This window comes from Sarcophilus harrisii, chromosome 2 (assembly GCF_902635505.1).
Source record: "Sarcophilus harrisii chromosome 2, mSarHar1.11, whole genome shotgun sequence".
Lineage (NCBI taxonomy): Eukaryota > Metazoa > Chordata > Mammalia > Dasyuromorphia > Dasyuridae > Sarcophilus > Sarcophilus harrisii.
In genome coordinates, this window is record NC_045427.1 from 205,893,814 (window position 1) to 205,921,499 (window position 27,686).

General features: G+C 35.2%; 1 protein-coding gene across 2 annotated transcripts in view; it reads left to right on the plus strand.

Annotated features, from left to right (window-relative positions):
- Positions 1-27,686, plus strand: part of CDH13 (cadherin 13) — a 1,300,132-nt gene that overhangs the window by 417,837 nt on the left and 854,609 nt on the right. For both annotated transcript variants that reach the window (XM_031949184.1, XM_023494633.2), the window contains exon 3: positions 5,898-6,106. In XM_031949184.1, coding sequence (XP_031805044.1) covers positions 5,898-6,106 — 209 coding nt within the window. The remainder of the gene's footprint in view (positions 1-5,897; positions 6,107-27,686) is intronic.

Below are 27,686 nucleotides of genomic sequence, written 5' to 3' on the forward strand. Positions count from 1 at the left end.
TCATAGTGATGGATCTTCCAATTAGAAGTAAGACTTTTCTCCTCTGAACTGTACGTGGATTTTGTACCTGTCTAATGGGACTAATGGGACTGTCTAATGGAAATTTCTATTTTAACATTAGAGTCCTGTGTATTGCCTAGCAATGTCCTGTTAGTTTTCTGAGGACAAGACCTGGTATTTAATTTTCTTATCTCAAGAGAATGTAGTATTAGACAGAGCTCAGCATATTGGGAAAATTTGATCAATTTTTGATCAACTGATTGTCTAAATGTTGAGAAACTCTTATCACAAAATAGACGCAGAGTTGGTCTTGGAGTCAAGAAAAACTAAATTTTAATCCTGCTTTAGACACTTATGAGCAAAGTGTCTGGACAAGGCACTTAACCTCTTAGTGATCCCAACAGCCTTCTGAGATTGCTTATAGGTTTCAGAGAAACTGAGGATGTACCTTGGTAGGAAAACTTCCTCGTGCTGTGAACTCTGTACAAATTAAATCATACATCTAACTTAAAAGGAGAGAAAAGCCTTTATGGAATAGAAGTCTGGTTCAGTTGTTGATCTGAAGGAAACAGTTTTTTTTTTTTTAATCATTGGGCATAAAATCCTCAATTTTATCTTTGTTTGCTATACTTTGTAGTCTTGAAATGTATGAGCTCAGTCTCCATTTAAGAGTTGGAAAAATACTGACATTTGGCAGCATCAATAAAGTTAATAATATTGTAAAGTGATCTAAGCATGATAGCATCAAAATATCACTGTTACAGAGAACATGAAACAAGATAGGAATCAGTGTGGGAGAAGGCTCTATTTCTCCTGGAAAAAAGGATGAAATCTCTCTGCTGGGTATAAGAACCCTTTAGATGTGTCAGATGCACAGTTTAGATATTACTCAAGTAGACTTTTGCTCAACTGTGAAAATTGATCCATTTTAAAAAAAGGTTTGAGTCTGAATTACAAGCCTAATATATTTATTTAGGGAATAGCTGCTTTAAGCAATGATTTTTGGCTGACTCTTTGCCTTTACCCATCCTTGGCCTAGATCACAGGCAGACTGAGTTCTTGCTTTTAGACTTCAGGGTGTCCTGATATATGCTACTGGGCCTAGAGGGAGGAAAGGAAAGGGGATTCTGAGGATATCTACTAAGACTGAAGCATTGAGTACTTATTGAGACATAGTAGAAGGAAAAAGGGTACCTTAAAGTTATATAATATCTTTTAAACAGTTTAAAAACAAACTATAACATTTTTACATTAATGTCACTTTTTAGAACTATTTGTGTTTGAAAATGGCACCCTTAACAGGTAGTTTCTCTCTACTGTATCTCTTTAAACAGAAGCTGGAGGATTACTTAGTTAACAGCCAACAATGATCTGGAAGGAGGTTTGTGTTCAGATATTAAACTACATAACTTCTGAGGTCATATGATTGATTTAGAGTTGAAAGGGATTACCATCCAGTCCAAACCCATTTTACAGATGGGAAGCATGAGGTCAATAGGAGTTAAATGATTTGACCAGGTCATACAGCTAGCAAGTATTTGAGTCTGCACTTGAGACAATTCTGAAAATTCCATATATCATCACACCAGCCTTGAAGTAGGAGAAGAGTTTACAGCAAGTTTTCCATTTGTACCATGAATGACCTCTGTGGAGCAGCTATTTCTAGTGCTATGCTAAGAAAAGATAAGAATAGTGACCGGGAGAAAGTATTGGGCAAAGGAAATAGGAATAAAGAGAAATAATTTCAGAGGTGTAATAGTTAGAACACTAATGTTGTAGGCACATTTGCTCAGTAGAGGCACTAACTCATTGTTCAACTCTATACTAGAAACTGTATCCCTGAAACTATTTTCTCATTTTTAAGTCTTGACTTATTTTACTACCTCAAAGAATTGTGTCGAAAAACCTATCAATGCAATTTAATTGTCAAATAATAATAGCAAGAATAACAATAATGGTACTACCATTGTGGCGTTTTCACAATGTTTTAAGACTGCCTTGGTCTAAAATAGGCTTCTACTAGTTACCATAAACATATTTCCAATGCTTTCATTTGGCCTAAAAGGAAGAAAAGTCTCTCAGATAAAGTCTAACTCTTTGACAACTTTGCTTCCCTTCAGAAGGAACTCCCCAAAGTTCACTTGATATTTAGATTGAGGAGATAAATTACTTTTAGTTTCCATCATGCCTTTGTCTGTTAGTGTTAGAAACAAGTAAAGTATTCAGAATTGCACACCTATAAGAAGGCACTTAGTATTAGCACATTGGCTGTGGCAAACACTACCTTACTTCCCTGGGATTCCAGCCAGATGGATCCTCCTTATACTTAAAATATTAATAGCTTACATAAATTTTATGTAAAACATTAAGACAGCAAATGTGCTTTCTGCATAAGTCTATGAAGCATATAAAATAACATCCCCATTTTACAGACAAATCAACTGAAGCTCAGTGAGAAACAATTTTTTCTAAATCACACAGCTAGAAAGTACATGGCTGAGCTGAAATTGCAAGCCCTCTTCTTACTATAAACCCAGCAATCATAAGTTTTATTCCACTTAAGAACAATGTGTTCCCAATACAAGTGAAATCACATGGCTAGTCCAGTCAAGTCTTTTGGCTAAGAGATCATAATTTGTCATTCTTAACAGATTTTGCCTTTTAAGATCTGGCCTTCTTAATGTGGTTAAGGTTGGTTGCTCAGGCAAGTCCTATTCTTACCTCAGAAGGTTTAAACAATGCATTTTTCATAGATGTGATTGAGGTTGGGGGTGGGGAGAGAAGTTCTGATTCATAGAGCATCCAGTCAAAAGAGTTATCATTAATGAATATCAATTAATTCCTAAGCATCTATCAAGTACCTATGATGTACTAGAAATACAAATAATAGACTAATCCATTCTTCTTTGCAGATACTGATATTTCTGTATAAAGAGCCACTATCCATCCAGTAAAATCAGAGTCCCCTCTCTGGAATTCACTAATAAACTCCCACTATTTAAATCTCCTAGGATGAGACTCCCACAAGCAGGAATTTTTACTACTACATAGTAGTACTCTACACCATAACTGACCAGTGATTATACTGAACTGGCCACTAAAGGAAAATGAACTTATGTATTTTCCAAAATCTCTGTCTCCCATGCCCCAACAACTTTGCTATCCTCAGTAATAAAATCATCCATGACTGCTCTGAAGTGCTTATAATGAAAAATTCTATCCATACCCAAAGAGGAGCTTATTGTATCTGAATACAAAAGGGCTCCCTCCCTCCCTCCCTCTCTCCCTTCCTGTCTCCCTCTCTCTCCCTCTCCTTCTCCCTTTCTCTCCTTCCTCTCCCTTTCTCCCTCTTCCTCTCCCTCTCCTTCTCCTTCTCCCTCTCCCTCTCCCTCCCTCCCTTTCTCTCTCTCTCTCTCTCTCTCTCTCTCTCTCTCTCTCTCTCTCTCTTTCCCCTCTCTCTCTCTCTCTCTCTCTCTCTCTCTCTCTCCCCCTCTCTCTTCCTCTCTCCCTCTTTCCCTCTCTCCTTCTCCCCCTCTCCCCCTCTCTCCCTCTTTCCTTCTCCCCCCTCTCCCCCTCTCTTCCTCTCCTTCCTCCTCTCCCTTTCCCTCTCTTTTATTTTCTCTCTTCCCTCTTTCTGTCTTTGTCTCTCTCAACTTAGGTTTTCTTGATGGTTTAAATTTTCATTAAGGAGGGAGATATTGACTTTTATGGAAATGTTTTGCATAACTTTATATGTAGTTTCTTAATTGTGGGTGGGGATAAGGGAGCGAACATAGACCTCAAAATTTTTAAAAACAAATTAAAAAATTATTTTAAATGTAACTGGAAAAAATATTAAATAAATAAAATCTCTGCCCCAAAGTCAAAGTTTAGAATTTCTTGACTTTCCTATGTCTGATAACCCCTTATGGATTCTTTAGAAATTCTAACTGGCCCATGGGTCGAGGGATAGGAACTAGAGTTTTAGAGCCACAGTATGTAAGACTGATGAGGAAAATTGAGTATCTTCTAGTATATAGTTCTAACTTTTACACAGGACAAAGGTGAGGTAGATGGATAGGGACTTGCCTAATATTAATCCAACAAATAGGAAGAAGAGCCAGGATTTGAATTTAGAACTTTTGGTTTGAAGCTCAGGGCTTTGTCCATCATACTTCTTAGTGTTCCTTTCTACCCTCTTTGATTCATTTCCTAATTAAGCTGTCCATATCTTGTTTGTACATAAGTGTTTGCTTATTGTCTCCTCAACCCATTAGATTGTAAACTCCTTGAGGGCAGGAACTGTCTTTTGCCTCTTTTTTGTATCACCAATATTTGGCCCTTAGTACATACTTATATGTTTTTTGATTGCTCTATTGAGGGAAGGAGATTATATAAACATGGAAAAAAGAATGGAAAGAGTAAGTGGAAGGAAGAAAGGAGAACAATGATCTATTTGAAGTCTTCAACTGTTACTATAAGAAGGTGAAAGAAGGAAGGAAGAGAAGAAGGAAAGAGAAAGAAAGAGAAGAAAGGAGAAAGTAAAGAAAGAAAAGCAAGCAAGCAACAGAAATAAAAAAAAAAGGAAGGAAGGAAGAAAAAACAAGAAAAGAGAAGGATGGGAGGAAGAAGGAAAGAAATGAGGAAGGAAGAAAGAAAAAATAAGGGAGAAAAGAGGAAAGAAAGGTGGGGAAAGAAGGGAGAGACGTTAACATTCACAACAACTTTGGAGGGTTCTGTTACTATTCCCGTTTGGGGAAATTGAGGGGGGCAACTGTCTAGGATTGTGTGTCTGAGGACAGTTTTGAACTCAAGTCTTCTTGACTCCACTCCTATCACTCTATCTATTATGCCACGCAGCCAGTAAGTATGAGATTAACTTCATTCTTATTTGAAATAGAAATTTAATACATAGTTTGGTGAAGAAAATAAATAACTTTCAATAGGGAAGCAAGTGAGGATAGAGAATGAGGTCAAGAGAGACAATCACACTGAGAAAGCAGTTGTAATAATGACAGCAAAGGTCCCAATCCTGAAGGGAGGATTAAGGGGAATGACAAAAAAAAAAAAAATAAGAGCAGAATGCATTTTTGTTGGTACTAACTTCAACCTGCCTGAGCACTTGGTGAGCCCTGGCAGACTTTCCCTGACTTCCTCTTACTGTGACACTAATGTTTTCTTTACTACCCATGGGCATTAATCTCCCTCAGGGACAGAACCTTCACAGAGGTAACTGGAAGAGCCAGATTCCTAGCTTGCTGTTTAATTGAAGCACTTTAACTTTGTCTGATGAATAGAAATTGATGGTCATGAAGAAAACAAAGCTGTTTCCTCTCCTTTAGACTTCAGTTTCAAGAGATGCTAGTGGACATGTCTCCATTAATCTCAACTAGCACAATGAAATAGAGGATCGGAGAAAGTCTCTGAGAAATGTGAAGGCCTCAGGAACTGATGTATACATTGGAATATAAATACATTGAGAATTGAACCAACAAATCCAAGGACTTGTGTCCTGATATCAATTCTGGATACACTGTGATTGATAGGTTCCTTTGGGTGCCATCCAAGGGTATGCAGGCACCTGAATGTAGGCAGGCTTTTGAGTGGGGATTGCTTGATATCCTGCAAAGAAATTCATTCACTTTGGTTCATCAGGTTTTAAAAAATAAAGAAAAGCTTCAAAAGGCAGATTCCATGGCTACTTATGGCTTGGGAAAATGACTGTCTCTATTTTGCTGGGGCTTTATGAATGAAAGACATCAGTAGAAGTGAAGATTCTGGTGTAAGTGGAGTTGCAGGAGGGATTTCAATACAGTTTGGGTATAGTTGCCCTTTGAGTGTAGCCCTAAGCAAGAGGACTCAAAGATTCCAAAGCAGGGAGCCTTGCTAACATGCTTTCTCTTATGTCCTTTTTTCAGTGACATTCACTGACTGTAAAGGAAATGACAAGCTGAGATTTGACGTCTCCAGCCCCTACTTCCAGGTGAAGCCAGATGGGGCTTTAGTTGCCCTGAAAAACATATCAGATGTTGGCCCAGCTTTATTCATCCATGGGCGATCATCCAATGCAGAAGACATGGCAGAAGTTGTGATTGTTGGTGGCAAGGAAAGTTCCGGCTCTTTAAAGGTAATAGTGGTTGGGGATGAAAATATTCATGGCAATTTGCTGGGTCTTATGTAATAGAAAATCCCCTTCGTTGGATGATGGGTTTTTTTTTATGAAAGTTTTTTGGACTTTTTTTGGAAAAAGACACTGAGTTGTAGTGTTCAATTTTCATGTACTTTTCTTTCAAGAGGTAGCTCCTATTGAGGCACAAACCTTGGAAGATAAATAAGAGGTATACTGTGTCTGTCACATACTCACTTGATCTCTGTTCACTAAAAAGGTGTGTTTTAATGCCCAAGTTACTGAACACATTCTACTATCTAAACAAATAACTTAGGCTGACACCAAAAAGCTGAATGGCATCATCCCTTTGCCTCTGAGAAAAGCAGAAACGAGAGGGAAGGATGGCTGGATTGGAAGTGCATTTTCTTTTTCTTCCTATCATCATTTCTCTATCCTTACCTTCTTTTAGTTCCAAAAGCCCCCTAAAATCCACTGACTACTAGGAGTTTCCCTTTCTATTGTACAGGCTAGAGTCTTTTCTGGTGATGCTTAAAGAGAGTGTTTGGCTTCAGATTCAGTGCCTCCTCCCTCCCTATTTTTTGAGACAATCCTAAAATATCTTTCCTGGCTCCAATGACCATTTTAACCAGGCTGTAATTCAAAATAAAAACCACCATCATGATATATTTTCAGGAAGACAGTCATAAAGGAAGATGGCTCTAGTGTTCTTGAAGTAATAAAGGTGGCTGGCCCCAAGGGTTGTTCTAATTTTAAAAGGTGCTCTCAGGAACAAAAGTAACTTGCCCTTCAGTTCCCACCATTATAAACAATGGTCCATTTGGTAATATTATACTTTATATAATGGTTGTGAATGATTGTGGCTTTAACTGCCAATGATTTGTAAATAGCTACCTGCTGACTCTGGGGTAAATGTGGTATAATTATCCTATAGGTAATGTGTGATCCTTGTTCTTTGTGAGGGGCAGGGTTTGGGGTCCAGAAATAGATGCTGATAAAATTTCTGGTTGGGGAGGTGGGATTAGGAGGTAACCAAGATGTTTGAGAGGTCTGAACAGGACCATTTAGGAAAGTGAGCCTAATATCTGATCTACTATGAGAAACCAATTAGATTTGGAATCTGTCAGGCCCTATCCTTCTAATCTTAATATTGGTATCTATGAAAACATGACCTTGGCAGAAAAACAAAACAAAACAAAACAAAAAACAACACAGAAGGCCATTGAAGAAAAACAAACAAAAAACTTACAAATGCTTTACAATGCTAAGTAGTACCTATTACCTCAAGGATCTGCAAAAACTTTATCTCAATTAAGTTATATCCTAAATAACTGCAGTCGAATAAGGAACATGTTAAACAAGCAGGCATACTAATAAAAGGCAATATATTTTAGCAAATGAAATATTGAATTTAGACTAATCAAATAAATTTGGGTTCCAATCCTGACTCTAAATCTTATTTTTATGACTTTTGGCAAAACACTGAATCTCTCTCAGCCTCAATTACCTCATTTACAAAAAGGAGAATCTAATTTACTGATATCTCAATCTTGTTTTAGAGCCAAATCTACAGGCCTATTATATGAAATCAAGAGGATATTCCCATATTGAATGATGTTACAATGCCATTATTTTTTACTTTCCTCTGAGGTATCAGTTTTCTCCAGGATAATGAAACTATAAACACAAGGTTATTTCTCCCATTTTTTAAAGGAGGAAACTGAGTCTTAATGAGGTTAAATGACTTACCCAGAATCCTACCAATAAGAAGCATCAGAAGTAGAATTTTAAGTCAAGTTTTCTGGACTATAGGACAAGTGTTCTATTTGCCATTCAATGTTGTATTTAAAGTTAAAGTACTTTCCTCACAATAAACTTATAATAATAACAAAAACCACTACCACAATAGTAATAACTCATATAGAATATACTTTGTACCAGGCACTGAGCTTTACGGATATTCTTTTTTTGATCCTTACAACATTCTGCAAGATAGGTTTTATTACCCCTATTTTATATTTGACTTCACTGAGACAAGAAGTTTAAGTTGTGCTTAAGATCACATAGCAAATAAGTATTTGAGGTTGGATTTGAACTCATGTTTTCCTGAATGCAGGTCTAACAGACTATCTATTGTATCATGTATCTATCTAAGGAGGAAGGTATGCAAGGATTTATTTTATAGATGATATCCTTAGAAAATGTAAGGAGAATAATTTTGATTCTAAATTCAGTAGAATTATTTATCCTTTTCATATTTGCATCAAAGAAATCCTAACTGTTAGAGGAGTCAAGAAATAGAAATGTGCAAAAGGAATGAGGAAATAATGTCCTCAGGGAATAAAATAAGTAAAAATAGCAAAAGTCCAATATAGGTTAAACATGTGCAATTCTAAACATATTTCCATATTCGTCATGTTGTGCAGGAAATATCAGATCAAAAGGTGAAAGAAAAAAAAAGGAGAAAAAAGTAAACAACAATTACAGAAAATAAAGTGAAAATACTATTCTTTGAAAAATATTCAGTCTCCATAGTTCTCTCTCTGGATATGAATACCACTTTCTATCCCAAGTCTTGTTAGAATTGTCTAAAACACTCACATTGCTGAGAACTAAGTATATCAGAGTTGATCATCACATAATCTTCTTGTTGCTGTGTACTTTGTTCTCTTAGTTCTACTCCACTTAGCATAAGTTCATGTAAGTCTTTCCAGACTTTTCTGAAATCACCCTGTTTGTCATTTCTTATGGAACAATAATAAATATAGTGGATTTTCAAGTGAAAAATAGATAACCTTGTTGGGGATGTAGGGAAAGCAAAATGCCTGGTCAGGTACAAACTGAATTGTCAACTTCTGCAGTCTTTTTGTAGCTGAGATTCTTAAGTTTTGGAGTTATAAGTAACCAATCTGGTATCAGCAACAAGCAATAAGAAATGGTCCATCTTATCTCATACCTCTCAGATTGACTAAGATGACAGGAAAAGAAAATGATAAATGTTGGAAGGGATATGGGAAAATTGGGACACTAATACATTGTTGGTGGAATTGTGAAATGATCAATCATTATGAAGAGCAATCTGGCTCTTCATATGCTCAAAGGGCTCTAAAACTGTGCATACCCTTTGTTCAGCAGTGCTATTACTAGATCTGTATCCTAAGGAAATTATAAAGGAGGGAAAATGACCCACATGTTCAAACATGTTTGTAGCAGCTCTTTTCATGCTAGCAAATAATTGGACATGAGTGGATGCCCTTCAATTAGGGAATGGCTGAACAAGTTGTGATACATGAAGGTAACAGAATATTAATTTTCTATAAAAAATGATGAACAAGCTGATTTTATAAAGGCCTGAAAAGATCTGCATGAATTGATGCTGAGGAAAACAAGCAGAACCAGAAATACGTTGTACACAATAACTGCAAGAATGTGTGAGGTCACCTATGAAAGATTTGGTTCTTCTCATCAGTTCAGTGAAAGGCAATTCCAATAAACTTTGGATAGAAAATGCCATCTGCATTAAAAAAAAAAAGAACTATGGAGATTGACTATAAATCAACATCTATTATGTTCACTTTTTTCCATTTTTTTCTCTCCCATGGTTTTTCTCTTTTGTTCTGATTTTTCTCTTCCAACATGATTCTTAAAGCAATGTGTATAAAAAAATTAATTAATTAATTTAAAAAATGAAATAAAATCTACAAATTCAAAAAAGAAATGGTTCATCAAAGCAATTTTTGAAGACAAATTCAGTTGGAGTAGCAAGTCCAAAACAAGAGTTTCAAATAAGGTAAAATGAAGGGTGTTACTTGGGGGTCACTACTGAAGGGAGGGTAGAAACTCTGGGACAGTGACTCAATATGCAGAGATCCTTGGATACCCTAAAAATACTGCTGGGAAAGCCATCTCAGATAGAGAAAGAATAAAGAGAGCTGAACCAAGGAGGAACTGAATTGTGGTTTCCTAAGAGAGTAGGAGAACAGAAAGAAGTGTGACTTATTTTACCAGAGACTTGCTAACTTGGTCAGTCAATTATTTCTACCTTTTAAGGGGATAGGTACCCTATCAGTATCCTTGACAATTTGGCATCCAAGAGTCAAGTCCTGGCTGAGTCACTCAATCCTTCTTGTAACTCTAATCTTATTCTGTGGAGGAATTTATAATCACAAGACAATTCTTATTTTGGCTGTAGCATAAGCTATTTTGTCATATTATCCATTTGGGATTCTGCAGCTTACATACAAAATAGAAAGACATATAAAAAAGGAAAACATACAAATAAATAAACACCAAATACAGATAGTCTGTATAGTTTTTTCCCTGTGAGTTAAAGGAAGGATTCAGGAGATTTTTCAAAGATTTTAAGGGTTAACATATATAATCACTTCTGCTGATTTATTCTTTCTGCTACAGAGAGTGTAAAAAGAACAAATGTCTTACATTATGGCAAGAGAGATTTGGGTTAGACATTAAAGGCACCCTCTGGGTCTAAGAGCTACAAGACAAAGGAATGAATGTATTCTGAAGGAGCCCAGCGAAATCCAAAGATCCCTAAGGAGTATACAATCTCCTGAGTCTCTTCTTGAGGCGAAGCTCTTTAATGCTCTGGTACTCTCTCATTTACCAGTTTTTGAGCATATTGTTGTGTGAGTGCTACAGTAATTGTTTGCTTCTTTCAAAGCACAACAGAGGCTGGCTCAATACTCACTCTGCCAACCTCAAGCTGAATGGAACTTGCCTTCAGTCATTTTGTGATATATGAAAATAATCCTTTTAGAAACCACTGGAATGTGTCTGACACAAACCTAACCAGCCAAAATCATGACAACACACTCTCCCTGCTGTTTTGATGAATCTTGGGTAAGACCCACTTGATATATCAATATAGTAATCAGTAAGTTATTAATATTTACTGAACCTCCACAATGAAGAATACTTGGAGATACAAGGAAATCCAAGATATACTTTTTGCCCTCAAGGGGCTCACAGATTAGGGATAGAAAAGGGACAAGTAGAAAATCATGGAATTATAAATTGAGAACTGGAGTCCAATTAGTCCAAAATCCTTATTTGACAAATAATGAAACTGAGGGCCAAATAGTTTGCCTGATGTGTACAGTCATATCAAATAGTTATTAAGAGGTAGGATTTAAACATGAGGCCTTTGGCTTCAAATCTAATGCTTTCTTACTGTTCTACCACACTATCCTGGAATTGAGTCCCAAAATGCAAGGTATTGATTACATGTACAATAAGACTTAATAAAAGTATGAACTATAGTATTAGGAAAGTTTATGAAGAATATGGATTCTGAACTGTACTTAGAGGAATTAGTAAGAATCATAAAAATAGAAGAACTAAAAAGAAGTATAGATCCACTAAGAAGACCAGGAAATGTTGACATGGTGCGATCTTTCAACAACAGACATTTATTAAGCACTTGTTCTGACTATAAAGTAAAGTTCCTGACTGCAGGGAACTCATAGTTTCAAGTTATACATTGTTGGAGAGGAAGAGGAAATCACCTTGAATAAGATGTTAAACTATAGAGGAACTTGAAAACTTAGGGCTGCCTCTGGGATTTATATGGTACATAAAAAGGAATCATTGTTTTTTTTTTTTCCTCATCTGCTCATTCTGTTAGGGGATTTTCTTTTTTTAAAAAATAACATTTTATTGACAGTACATATGCATGGGTAATTCTTTACAACATTATCCCTTGCACTCACTTCTGTTCCAACTTCTCCCTTCCCTCCCTCCATCCCCTCCCCTAGATGACAGACAATCTTATACATGTTAAATATGTTATAATATATCTTAGATACAATATATGTGTGCAGAACCTAATAGTTCTCTTGTTGCACAGGGAGAATTGGATTCAGAAGGTAAAAATAACCTTGGAAGAAAAACAAAAAATGCAAACAGTTCACCCTCATTTCCCAGTGTTTCTTCTCTGGGTGTAGCTGATTCTGTCCATCATTGATCAGTTGGAAGTGAATTAGATCTTCTCTTTGTCGAAGAAATCCGCTTCCATCAGAATACATCTTCATACAGTATTGTTGTTGAAGTATATAATGATCTCCTGGGAGCCATTGTTTATTGAGGAATGGTGGTGGTGGTGGTAATCTGAAAGCTCTTTTGTAATTATCACCTCATTTCTGTATCCTTGCTTTGGTGGTTTCCTTCAAGTTTCAACTAAAGTCTTCTGTAAGAAGTCTTTTCTTAACCTCTTTAATGCTAGTGGATTCACTTTCCATTTTATCTGGCATATTGGTTTTGTACATATTTATTTTCATGTTCTCTTCCTCCTTAGGCTGTATACTTCTTTGTACCAGGGGCTGTTTGTTTCCTTTTTTTCTATCCTCGGAATTTAACACATTTCATGGGAAAAAGCAGGTGCTTAATAAATGACAGCTGACTGACTGAAGTAATATGTGAAATATTTTAGAGTGAAGAGAAGCTGGAGCTAAGGAAATTAAGGTGGAAGGTATGGAAAATCTGGATTAGGGTAGAAGTGGTGGGAATTGAGGAGAGAAGACAAAGTGATAAATTTTTGAAGGCTTAGATATGAAGGCTCAGTATTGATTCTTGGGTATCTATTGCATGGATAGTGGTATCACTATGGCAAATGGAAAAATTGGTAAGTGAATCAAAGTAAAGGGAAAGATGAGTCCTGTTTTGAACATGTTGAATTAGATGCTGATAGAACATCAATTGGATATGTTTTATAGGCAGTTGGAAAAATAGAACTTGAGTACATAAGAGAAGTCAGATCTAGAGATAAAGATGGAAAAGTGGAGATTTCCCAACAAAGAGGTAGGAGAATCCATGACTGTAGACATGTAGTTGAGAGAGAAAAGACAAGAAAGCCTAGCTGTGAGGGATGAACATAGGGAGTATAAGAGAGAAGGAATAAAATGAACCTAAAAATGACCAGGAAAAAGTGGTCAGGACAGTTTGGTACCAAGCCAGAATAAAATGGTATCATAGAGTCCAGGGAAATAGAAAGATTAAAACTTTCATATCTGAAAATTTCTCTCTCTGGTCAACATACTTCAGTGCTAAAGTCTGTTTTAAAAGCTTGCAATACCAAAAGCATAATACCTCCTTTAATGAAGGGATAAGTAGCTATTATACTTACCTACCACAAGTGATCCCAGTTATAGCTTGAAAGGATGTGGCCTGAATCTGTGAAATCCTCTTGTCAAGGGTTTAATGACAAATTCTCAGGATATTTCTACATTTCTAATGGTAACCACTAATGCACAAACTGGCAGGCTCGGTGTAAGATAACCTTAGATCTCAGGCTGAAGAAAAACTGCTTAATCCCTAATCCATTTCCAAGAGAGGAAGGGATTGTTGTTAGAGGGTTTAAAGGCTAACCAAGTGTGACCTGAAAGGTTTTGTATCAACTGAAAGAAAGGGAGATATGTTTTATTTAAAAAACATCCAAGGCTAGAAGGATTGTTGGTCTTACTTAGATGACCCAACTCTGTATACCTATCAGAGACATATTTGCTCACTAGGTAATGGTTTTCTGTACCAGCATCATGGGGATTCTTTGACCCTCATTATATAGCTTCCAAAGTATGCCTGGAAAATGTTGAAATTTTCATTTTTCATGTACAGATGAGATACATTACCCAGTCCTGAATGGTACTTTCTAACCTAAGGCTCAAGCCAGATACAGAAGGATTCATTTTATTTTTCCAAGTGAAGAAACTTCATTTTCATCATCTAAGATTAGAGTCAGGAATGCTGGCACCTCCAAAACCACAGATCAAGGCTTGTTGGGCTATGAAAAATATTAGTTGGAGTCTATGAATTGTTTTTTGAATATAATGAAAAATTTTTGGAGAGGAGATTGCTTTCTGTTTTAAAATATCTTTTTATTTTTCTAAATATAAGGAAAGACAGTTTTCAACATTGTAAATTTGTTTTGACTTCAAATTTAGGGACTGAAAAAGTACTGCATTTATTCTCAGAATTGGACTGTGGTAATGTTCATTTGATGGGGTGAGACAGAGGCTAATCAACCTATTTAATAACAATGAAATATCATGCACTATTCTTACCATATTTCTGGCATTGTGCTAAAAACAGAATTAAAATAGTCATAATTATTATTAATATTGATATAGTTAACATAAAGTTTACTATGTACTGGTACTGTGAGTAAGCACTTTACATTTATTGTCTCATTTAGACTTACCATCATCTTGGGGCACAAGCGCTGTTATGGCCCCCATTTTACAGATGAGGAAAATGAGACAAATGGAGAGTGAGTGACTTTCAACGTTAGAGAGCTATTAAGAAAATGAAACCAGATTTGAAATCTTCCTGCCTTTATTAGCTGTTACTACTACTGCCACCTAACGACACTTCCTATATATAAAAGTTAGGGTTTGGGTAGCTCAGGGGACTGAGTCTCATCAAACTAGGAACTCATCTTCCGGAGTGCAAATCTGACTTCACACATTTAGTAGCTGTGTAATTGTGGACAAGTCATTTACTCCTGTTTGCTCCAGTTTCCTCATCTGTAAAATGAGCCAGAGGAGAAAATGGCAAATCACTTCTAAATGGGGTTATAAAGAGTAAGATACAACTCAAAAGAGTTAAAAAACAAAAATGTGCTTATTCCTTACTTTACCTTTTGGAATTCATAAATTGTTTCAAGGCATAGTTCAGATGCTCGTTCCTACAAGAAACCTTTTCTGAGCAATCCATCTGTTAACTCACTTCTCCAAAATTAGCATGTGAGTACTTTCTGTAAGGGAAGGTATTCCATTTCACAGATCAATCAAACAAGACAGAGAAGTCACACTGAAGTATAGTTATTTTAGGATTCTACAAAGAAAGAAAGGACTTCCATCCCCTTCAGTTTAGGAATTATGAGTTGTTTTGGGCACAGATGCTTCCCAATGTGTATCTCATTACCATCGTAGATTAAGATTATGTGTGTGTGTATGTGTGTGTGTGTGTGTGTGTATATAAAGATATATATATATATATATATATATATAAAAGAGTGCACCTCAGGTTTGTTTTTTTTTGGGGGGGGGCAGGATGTTTTATATCAATTTTTCATATAATTCTTAGCAGATGCCTTTGATAGTAACTGTTTAAATCTTTTATTTGATTATTAAAAATAAGCACAGTAATATAGTTTCTTGATTTAAAATAAAAAAATATTTTATATATATTCATATACACATACACACACATATAAATAAAAAATAGAAGTTGTAACCCACAAAGTTACCTCTAGAATTAAAGACAGAAATCATCCTCTGGGAACCCAACCTGTGACTATGAATGCAAGTGAGAAAAATAGGCCAGAGTGGGGTGTTGTATTTGTATATATTATCTGTGCTTACTTTGTTTTCTCCTTGTGGAATACTAATTTTTTTTCAGGGCAAGATCTATTTTTTTTGTCTTTGCATTCCCAATGTCTAGCACAGTTCTTGGCATGTATATAGTCTTTATTAAGTACATTTTTAAAAATATTAAATTGATCTAAATTGAATAGAATATTAAAAGTAGGAAGGTCTTTCAAAATCCTATTGTACTAACCTTCCTTTTGAATTTAATGACACCTCAAAACTATTTTTCAGTCAATTATTCAAGGCTTACTAAGCATGCAAAAAGCTGGACAGCATAGCTTGATAACTTATTTTTATAATTTAAACATATAAATTATAAATTCATTACATGAATTTTCAGCTAGTTTACATTTGCAAAAGACAGATGGCTAAATTCAAAAGGCATGCCCTATTAAATCCTAGAAGGCATGCATCTATAATTTATAGACACTAGGATGAGAAATACTTCCCTCTTGTAAGAAGCATTTCATCACCATGAAGTTGTTCACAGGTAATATTTACTTACTATTGTACTCTAGCACTCCAAAGTAGAGTGGTCTGTATTATGGTCCTCAGTGATTGCAAAAAACCTAAGTGTCTTAAACTCTTCACTTCCGTCCTCATCTCTGGGTTTCTTTGTTTAAAGCCCTAGATTAACCTATCAAAATCTCTGTTTAGTAAAATCAGAAGAATGGAGGTTGCAAGGTGATGTCATAGATAAGGTGCTAAATTTGGAGTCAGGAAACCTGAGTTTGAATCCTGCCTTATGCACTTGCTAATTGTGTGATCTTAAGTAAGTTACTTTTCTGTGCCTCGGTTTCTTTATCTGTAAAAAGTGAGGTTTGGCCTCAGTAATCTGTAAGTTCCTTGCAGCTTTAAAATTATGATCCTATGATTTCATGAAAGTGAATTTGAGGAAGACAAGAAAACCAAATAAATGAGTAAAGTATAATATGAACAAGTCTGTCATATTCTACCTCGTGCAGGAAGCGGAGGCAGGAATTATGATCTTTAATGTCATGTACCTTCTCAAATAAAAGTATTTCCACTAAAGGCATTTTCTTTTAATATCTATTCAAAATATAATCATAATTATAATTTTATGTAGCAGCTGTCCAGAGCAGATATGAATCATAGTTCCTACAGATAGACTAATGTATATAAGGAAGATCACAAATTTTAAATCTGATGATTTTAGCCATGCTGCCTGTACCTTTTTTGATATTAAATTCCAGGCTTGCAGGACCTTTGGTTCCACCTGTTTATCCATAGTAGTCAAATTCTCTCTCTGTTCTTTCAGTATGGAACTAAAGAATAACATTTAGCCAAGTGGGCAGAGATAGGTCACAGATGATTCATTTCTTTTTCACTTTTATTATTTCATGCAGTGTTGTGAATGTTTTTAAGTCAGAAGAATCATTCTTCTTGAGAGTTGCAAAGAGGCTGAGACAAGCAGAGGTGCTCAGACCCAGGGCAATGAAAATTACAAGGTCACTGACAATATTTTTTATTCTTTTGAAAAATAGAAACATCTGAGCTTTTTTTCCCTAGTTAGCATGGTATATAGTCAAACTAGAAAGTTTCTAAATAATGGCTTCTTCCTTCTAGCAGCCTTATATGAGATGTACATGCACTGTCCCTATTTGTCCCTAGAAGAATCTTTAAGATATCTTAGGGTATCTATAACCTCAAAATAAATTGAGAGAATGCTTCATGTGATTTACCTCAGGCACAAAAATTACTTGTTGTGATTCTGCTATTTATAAACATTAGTGCCTGGAGAATATGACTCTAGTCTCATAAAGGATTATTGAGTTGACTTACATGCAAGCTTTTCTTTTGATTATCATTATCATGCCCAATTATCAGGAAATCATTGTCTTGCCAAAGAGTGTATTGGTTTGTTGATTATGGTATTATTGAAGTGGTTATAAAAATTAAAAAGGGCATCATATGGTTCTATTTTTCTTTAAATGGTCTTTAAGGTAAATCAGATGGCTTGAGGCAAGGTCTAATGGTCTAATGAGATTGATAGGGAATCAATTGGTTGTTCAATAACATTGATTAGGGCTTAAGTAAGAAATTATATCTTGTCAGTCATAAGGTCATTTTTTAAAAACAATTGAGCTTAGCTTTAGAAGATCTGGATTCAAAATCCCATTTTTCCATTTACTATGCTTGTTGCCTTGGATAAAGTACTTGCTCTTCTGGATCTCAGTTTCCTCACTTATAAAACAAAGCAGTTGTAATCAGAATTATCTAAGGTTCATTGTAGTTCTAAATCTCTCTAAGTTCAGTAGTAAAGGAGTTGGGAGAACAATCCTCATACTGAACTGATTCAGCCAGCTTGGTAATTTTAAAACACTATAAAATATCATCACCTAAGGAACAAGACCTCTCCTGTTACTATCAAGGAAAATGAATATCTGTCTATCTGTTATTCAGATTGAGCTTGCAAATTACCGTACAGCTTGGAAATTGAGCCTCAAAATTACTTCAATTTTGGTACATAGCTAAAATGTTATGATTATGACTTCTTACTCCTGATACAGTTAAAATAGTGATAAAAAGACATGTTCTGTTCATTCACTTAAGTAGATAACAAACCCTCCTCCTGTTCTCAATATCATGCAAACTGTTTCCTGAAGACATGTTTCTCTTGAAATGTGAGATGTTTAATTCAGACTGGAAGTGGTTGCTAGAATGGTCTGTATAACTCAAAGTCTCTATTTAAAATATATATTGATGGCTTTGATTTTTTTTATATCAGTAAAACACAGTCATTTCTTTATATGTTCTCCCACTCTGAAGCAATCCTTCTTTGTAATAAAGGAGGAAAAAATTAAACAAGCTGAATGAATAAAAAATTACATATGTTTATGGATACAACATTATGCACCTCTAAACACCCACCTCTCTTTATATTCCCAGCACTTAGCAGGATGCCTGGAATATATATAGTTCTTAAAAAATGCTTATTGACTGACTAATAAAAAGTAGGAGAATGTGTTATATCCTTTCAGAACAAGATTAGTAATTTTCACCTAACCTCAGGTCTTTTATTTTTGATTATATATATATATATATATATATATATATATATATATATATATATTTCTATATTTAAAATAGTTATTTTAGTTATCCTGTAATAGTTCTTACATATTTTTCCATATTCCTCTTTATGTTTTATGGCAAGCTAATATTTCATTACATTTCTAAGCTACATTTCACCCCCCTACCATTCCAAAATTAATAGACAGTAATGCGTCTTTCCTTTTTAGTTCTTTTTTTAATTATTATTTTTCTTTTGACTGCAGAAAGTCCCTTCTGTGTGATTATTAGAAATTCAATTAGAAGTATTTCTCTTTTAGATTTCTGTTCAGGATTTTTGGGGTTATCTAAGCAGATTATCAAGGGACTATGTATATATACATTTACACAATCTTAGATCATTCAAGTGCTTTAGGGATATGTAGTAAGAGCTGAGTTTACAGTTATCTTGAACATATTATCCTAACTGGAGGGCTAGTTCTCCAGTGGTTACAAATGAGAATTAGATAGATCTGAATGGATACTGAGGGGAAGCTGGGCAATCAAAAGAATTGATATTTGGTCAGGACACTGTGATTAAATGCTCCTTATTCATGTGTAATGTCTTTAGGTCTTTATTAGCTGGTGGCCAATAGCACACAGTTATGTCTCTATCTCCAGAAATTTAGTACTTCTAAATAAGGCAGCAATATCAAAGGCAAAAAACAAACATTCCCCCCAAAACCCTCCCCTTCCCCAAACCCAAAAGATTCTTCCTCCTTTTCATAAGCAGCAAAGGTCTGATTTTTAACATTTCTCTGACTCTCAGATCTGAGGTCCTGGGAGATTCTATCCAGTGTAAACCCAGTTTCTAAAACTAGGGCAGGTTCTTTTAAAACCAATCCACAACCACCATTACTAGCTGAAGTCCTTATCTAGTCTCCTCCTGAATATTTATGAATAGTGCATTGTCTTTCCCTCTTCTACTTTTCCTCTTTACCCTTGGGAGAATAAGGCTAAATCTGTCTAGCAACTTGGGGACACATTTGCCTTGCATATAGCCGATTTTCCTTTCCATCATTCCACAAAGTCTGATCCATGTACATTCTCTGCAGAAATTTCTTTCCAGAATTGTAACTGCTTTTCTTTTTCCTACCTTAAAGCATTCATAAGCAGTGCTAAATATCAAAGATTGGGGAGAGAGGACATTCCAGTGCTTAGATAGTCAACTCCAACGTTCTTGTCAGCTATTCCTTTGGGACCAGCAGGATAGATATTAGGATAGGAATATTGGCTGTAGCAGATGTCAAGACTAAAAATGACATTTACCTATCTAGGTCAACAGAATATTTACTTAAGAGAGAGTTATGGCATGCTCTTGTGATATATTAGAAAGAAAAACTGATTTCCAGATCATAAGATTCATGGTACAATAGAGAAAACAAAAGACTTAAGAGTCACAGAAAGCTGGAATCAAATGCCCCCCTCAGATACTTAATAAATATATAATCCTGAGCAAATATCTTAGCTTAATTTGGTTTCAGTTTCCTCATCTGTAGAACAGGAACTTGGATTCACTAAACTATAATGTGTCTTCTCAATATCCTATTGTAACTCATAAAGATTTTGGAATTAATTCTCTTAAAACCATTATCACTGATAAGTTGGGTCACCAGAATTTGACTCTAATGTCCCTTAGTGTTCTCAGAGTAACTGAAAGGAGTTATGGAGTTTGATTCAATGCTATTGGTGCAAGCCCTTTTCCAGTGTGTATCCTTCAATATCATCACTATAATTAGTACAGTAACATCATTTAGAATGTCTATGTGGTACTGTGAATGGAGTACCAGGCCTGGAGTCAGGAAGATTCAACTTCCTAAATTTGAATCTTGCCTTAGACAGTTTGTAGCTGTGTGAACCTAGCATATTTTTTGCTGCTGGACCCACGTGCTCCAGAGGAGGTAATGAGTCTAATCCCTTTGCACAGCCCTCCCTCACTTAAATCTAACTCACTCACACCTCATGTCACCCCTGCTATTGTAGTCCTCTTCAGGAATGAAGGACAAACAATGACAGTAAAAATAATGACTCTAGGCCAGTTACTTAACTCTTTTTGCCTCAGTTTCTTTATCTATAAAATGACCTAAAGAAGGAAATGGCAAACCACTTTGATGTATTTGCCAAAATCCTCCCCCCAAAACAACAAACAAATAAACAAAAAACATTTGTGATCACAAAGTCAGACAACTAATAAAAACAAAGACTGAATAATAACAATATCAACTAGCCGATTAACAACAATTACCTTTAGAAAGGGTTATTTATTAAAAAGCTGTAATAAGAACAAAATATATATTTTAAGAAACCTCCCTGAACATGGGCAGTCTCCCTCTAATTTGTTCCCTAAGAAGAGTGGGATCAAGCTTAAAAGTTCTATATTCTCCTTATCAAAATTTTTATTTCTTGGTGTATTGTGGTCAATGGATTATGATGAGTCAGTACCATGCTTACAAGACCTAGTATCTTAGCTTCTAATAAACTGTTGTGTTCTCCAAATTATCCAGCTCTGGTGGCTTCTCTTATGTTTGTTGAAGTTTGCCAAATTCCTATACTAAAGGAAAGAGGAGGGAGGATCATACCAGACACAGGTTTATTTATGACGCTGTGTATCCACAAACTGGCCCAATAAACGTGCCCTTTGGAAATTCTTACAATTTTTGGACAGCAGAAAAGGAAGAAAATCACTTTTCTCATTGATTTCTTGATATCTCATTGAGTCATTAACTTGCATTTGTACAATTCTAATTATTAATGAATTATTTTCTTCAGTAGCTTTTTAACCTCCTTTTGCATTTGGCTAATTGACAACCTTTTTCATGAGTTGTTTTGTTCGTTGAATTTTTTTCCATTACACCAAGTCTGCTTTTTAGGAAGTTGTTCTCTGTTTCCATTTTGCCAATTCTATTTTTCAAGGAGTTGTTTTCTTTTTCCATTTTGCCAAATCTTTTTTTCAGGAGTGATTTTCTTCAGACACTTTGTATGTTTCCTTTTCCAAACCTTTCATTTCCTTTCCCCATTTTTCTTCTACTCTCTTTTAAGATCCTTTTTGAATTCTTCAAAGAGAGTCTTGTGAGATGGAGAGCAACTCATATTCCCCTTTAAGACTTTACCTGGAGACATTTTGATTTTGGTGTCCTCAGGGTTTAGGGTCTGTTCTTCCTGTCCTGGAGCTGGTGTTGCTGGCTTCCCTCTTGTGCTAGTGTGGCCAAGTCACCCATTAGTCAGGGGCTCACTATTTGCCTTCTGTAATTGTGTTGGAAGTCTCACAGCTAGTCTACTGCTTCACTGGCTTCTGAACCAGGACAAAGTAGGCAATGTTGCTAGACTGCTAAGTTGCTATGTTGCTAGGCTAAGAGCCTCCTGGTAGATTCTCCCATCAGGTGAAGGCCTCGTCTTTCTCCCTAGGTCTCCCTGCATTGAGCTGCCCTGAGCTGCCTCCTCCTTTCCCAATTGAGACGGTTTCCTAAAGTTCTTCCAAAATATCTTATGCTAGGAATTTATTACCTTTAAAATATTTGTGCATTTTGTCACTTCAAAACCTGTTCAAAGGCTTGATTTGGGATTGATTTTCATGGAAGACAGGAAGAAATCAGTTTACCTGTCTACTCTCCATCATCTTACCTCTGCCCTAATTGTTTATATATATATATATATATATATATATATATATATATACACATAGTTTCTGCTCAGCAGTCAACTAAAAGAATTCTCTTCATCATATTGTAAGCAGATAGCTACATTCACAGGATACCTCCTCCATTTCACATTATCATGAATTTCAAAATCAGAAATGAGAGTGCATTCTGAGAGTGGGGATTCTGGAAATTAGGGGTTATAGAAGCACATTTGACTTTTGGGGGAAATGAATCTTCCAGGTTGACAATAGAATGCTTAAGGGGTTATGAAAAGAAATATATGTAAGTGTAGATTGAATCCACATAGTGGAATCAAATGAACAATTTGCATTTATTAAGTACACATCATATGCCAGATACCTCATGCACAAAGATAAAAATGAAGCAATACAGAACTTCAAGGAGCTTATGATGGGACAATATGTATATATTTGAATGATAAACTAGGAATTTTTATGTTATCCCATGGGTACTAGGAGCCACGAGAATAGTTTTGAGCAGGGGAGATATATAATAAGACGATGCATTAGCAACTTCTGTATTCTGAATTTACTTTACCAGATTTTTAAGGTTAACTTCCTTGGAATGTAAAAAAAAGCTTCCTTCTTTCAACTTGACACAGAGCAAGGAGCTTCAAAGGTCAATGTGAATTAGCTTGAGTGTCATCTTGTCAATGCCCTAAAACTAGTTACAAGCTCTAAGTAATCTTATTAGTGCTGATAAAGCAGAGGTTTGCTGATTCAATTACTGACACCAAAAGAGAAGAACCAAGAGAGGGTGGAACTTCCATTAAGGAGAAGCTGGACTTAAGGTTAAGCCAGAACATGGGGGAAACACCCTTCTTTTGTTGCATATTTCAAATATACATTTTTATGTATGTATATGATGACTCAATCTTCCTCTATATCTTTATTTCTAGGTAATTGAGTCTCAGAATTCTGGATTTCGAATTAAACACCCAGTATTTGAGTTCTGGTTCTGATGCTGACTAGCTATATAACACTAAGCAAATCATTTAGCTTCTCTGTGTCAATTTGATTAACTATCACTTGGGAATTGTGATAATTCTACTTGAGAGGAAGTTAGGTAGTACAGTGGATAGAAAACCTGAAGTACTGAATACTTGAATTCAAATATAGCCTCAGACATTGAGTAGATGTCTGACCTTGAATAAGTCACTTAACTCCTACCTCAGTTTCCTTTTCTGTAAAATGGGGATAATAATAGCCACTACCTCCAAAGGTTGTCATGAAGTAATAATTGAAAAGTTATTATTATGTGATAATGATTTTTTGTCTTTGTCATTCCTAATCCTTAGTAAAAATAAAAGCATTTAATCTATTACTATTGCTATTGTTCATGATAGGAAAAAGCATCTGTATCTCTGTATCTCTGGAGCAGGTCTATTTTATAAACATGTGTTTTATAACATGTATCTCTGTTATTATTATGTGATTTAAGTTATTATTATGTGATTATGATTTTTTGTCTTTGTCATTCCTAATCCTTAGTAAAAATAAAAGCATTTAATCTATTACCATTGCTATTGTTCATGATAGAAAAAAGCATCTGTATCTGTGTATCTCTGGAGCAGATCTATTTTATAAAACATGTGAACTGTTTATCAACCACCGCATCCTGAGCTCATGCTGCCCTATAAGTTAGCTGCTGAGAACAGCAACTGTTTCACACCTATTTGCTTTGAACAGACTTTTATGTATATAAATACTGGGTGTTCTAAAACTCTTAGTGCAGTTTTAAGCTTTAATAGTCTGGAGATATATATCTAGATTCCATTATGTATTGATTAATTACAATGTGCTTTTTAATCCATCAAATAATCAACATTTATTAAGTGCCTACTACATTCCCAGACAATGTGATAAGTACAAAGAAAAATGACAGAATCTATTTGACCATTGTGAAAACTATGTCTCAGTGTTCCACCTGTCCCTGTTTCTTCTCAATCTGGCTCTCTTGCAGTCTAACTCAGATTCTACTGTGACTCTGAGGAAAAGGCCTTTGGGTACATCATCAGATACCTTAGGCTGTCTTTCAGATACTTATATTCATGGAAAATTGACTTTCAATTTACAAGGTGGAAGAAATAAGTAGTAATTCAGACTTGGACACAAGTTCATACAGTGCCTCAGACACTAACTAGTTCTGTGATATTGGGCACTTAACCTCTCACAGTCCAGAGCTCATCCTCCTCTACTACCCACTTCTCTCGTTATGTCAAGGTATTGAGTGTGCCTAGTGTGTATCATAGATTGGTGGCAAAATGGAAAGAGCTCCGGACTTGGAATCAAGAAAACTTCTCTTCCTGAGTTTAAATCTGGCCTTAGACCCTTCCTAGCTATGTGACCCTGGTAATTTTGTTTGCCTCAGTTTCCTCATCTGTATAATGACCTAGAGAAGGAAATGGCAAACCACTCCAGTTTCTTTGTGAAGAAAATTCTACATGGGGTTGTGAATAGTCCAAAAATAAAAAAAAAACAACAACTAAAATTACTGGGCAACAGCAAGTGGTTTGTATCATAACTAAAGTAATGCTGTTAAGATTCCTTCTCTTTTGTGGTTCTGCAGAATTGCTGGATGCTTTCCTTTTTGTAAAAATCAATTATTCCCTTGAGGCTATGCTTCAGACTCCTGGTAATCTGGAAGCAGTATGGTCTTGGGGGAAAGTTGTGGTCTCTTGACCATGGACAATTCATTCATCATTCTGACACTCTTTTCATCTTTACAGTGACAGGATTGGCACAAACTAATCATCAAGGTCCAAATTTTTGCTCTATGGAGGGAACTAGGATGGAGTCCATGTGGGAAAGTACAAATTGTTGTACTTATTAAACATTTATTGAAGGGGAGAAATTAGATAGCTTAAAGGGCATAGGTAAGCTTACTGCGAATTGATGGACATTGCTATTGAAATATGTTGAAGTCAGCAATATAGTCTGAAATATAAGAAAAAAATTTAAACTAATTTTAACATTTGTTATTTTACATTATTATATTATTTAACATTTAAATATTTATTATTTTATTATTATTTATCTATTCATGAAATCTTCAGAAGCCCTGAAGTCTTATTTCTTCTCTGAAAGAAAGCCCATCATCTCCCATTTCATTAACATTAACCATTCAGCTACAAACATTTATTAAGTGACTACAGTTTCTTAACATGAATGGAGTCAACAATTTAGACTACTGGGCAAGTTTGTCCACACCAAGAAAAAAAAAGTTGGTGTGATGCTTTTAGCCAGATAAATTCAGTACATTAGAGAGATGTGTTTTAGGATTATACTTTTAAAATTACTAGTGCATGGAACTTCTGGATGAGGACATTATTTCTTCCACTGCACTTTGCCATCTTCTTAAAGTTTTAGAGAATTGCCTAACACTAAGAGCTCAAGTGACTTGTCAAGAGTCAGCTAGTTTATATCAGAAAGGGGATTAAAAGCAGAATTTCATGGCTTTGAGGTCAGTTCTCTATCTATGATACCAGGCTGTCTTGACAATATATTATTAAATTATAGACATGCAAGAGTCCAAAGGTCAACTGGTCCAACCTTCTTATTTTACAGAAAAAGAATACAAGATCTAGATAATTTTTTTAAGTGACTGTGGACAATGGGGGATTCAAATCCAAAGTTTCAGATCTCAAATCCAAATTCTTCAACTTAGCAGCACACCGAAAATGGCTTAATTTCTTTTTTTCCTATATTGCTATTTAGACAACTTCTTTGGATTAACCTTGTCCTTGTTGATGCTAATACAGTCATGTCATGTAAATGAGAATAAATCAAATGTTTTAAGAGAAGAACATGGTCAGGGAAATTAGAAAAATAAATATTTTACATAGGAATATCCAAGAGCTAACTCTAGCATACTAACTCACTGGATGATCCATAGACTATGTTTATACTAGTTAATGTTTATTTCTAGAAACTTTCACCAAAATGAGCAAACAGCAGCAAATGCCCCATTATCCTCTGTTTGACTAATGATGCATTATTTAGTGTCATTAAAACTTGAAGAATTCTTATTGATGCATCTCTGCAAATCTAAACTGTCAACATTTCTTTGCAAAGGAAAGGCCTACAACGATAAAAAAAAAAAATCAAAGATTAACAATGCTGGCCCATAGATTTTCATCTCTCCAGGAACACTGTCATATAAGGTATAAAACAGTAATCCATAGTCTTATAGGAAATATGCCATTAAGGGACATAAAACATTTAAGAACATTTGGAAAAGCAAAAATGGAATACTCCCACAAATGAAGCCTTAAATGAGGATAATAGCAAAGCTATCAACAGCGGTGATTAAGTGAAGTACATTTTTTTAAGGGAAAGTTTCATGGAGTGTTCTTATACTGTGTGCTAAGTAAAGACTGGTAAATAAGCCACTCTCACAGAAGGGAAGATTTTTAGAACATCTTGTAGAAAAAAAAATCTAGTAACATTATAGATATCAGAAAATTTACCCTGTCAAAGACTCCACTGCCTTCATTATTGATTTCTACTTTTCTATAACAATAGAGACCTTGAAAATGACCCTGACTAGAAGGAAAGGACTTCGAATTGAGAATTCCTTTACATCTTTACCTTAATTTTTTTTTTTTTTTTTTTTTGGACAGGGCAAAAAATTCTCTACCTGGGACCTAAAACAAGAATCACTTAAAAAATAGTAGTTGGTGTTGCAGAATGTAATGTTTTATAAAGAGCTAGTCTTGAATCAGAATGACCTGTATTAAAATTCTATCTTATGTTCCTGATTACTTAATGTTATTTAATGTATGTGAAGTTACTTAATCTCTCATTATCACAAACAACTAAGAATGAAACAGTTGCTGAGCAGGTACCTATTTTTATTTTTGAGAGCATTACATTTTATGAGTGCTCTGTAGTGATGAAATCAGGAAGAAAAAAAGAAAAGATGAAAGGAAGGAGGAAAGGAAGGAAGGAGGGAGAGAAGGAAAGAAGGAAGAAAGGAATAAAGGAAAGAAGGAAAAAAGAAAGGGAGAGAGGGAGGGAGGAAAAAAAAAGGGAACAAAAATGGAAGGAAGGGAGATAAGAAAAAATCAAAAGAAGAAAGGAAAGCAGTAATGGCAAAAAGAAAGAAAGAAGGAAAGGGAAATAAAGAAGAGGAAATAGAAGGGAAGGGAAGAGCAATAAAGGAAGCTAAAGAAAGAATAATAGAAATGAAATGTTTGAATATTGAAGCAATGAAAGAATTTATAGCAGGTGTGTGGTTGGCATGAAAGTTCACATAATTTAAGCTGCATTGAAAGGCATAGTATCTAGATATAAGATAATTTTTGCAAACCTTAAAATAGTTTTATTTATATAGATAAACTTGAATCTCCATTAGAATGAAAAAGGAAATGATCTTTTTGTATTTTGTTCTGATCACATCAACCCAGAGTATTGTGTTCAATTCTGGGCATCCTGTTATAGAAAGCACATTAACAAACTAAGTTTA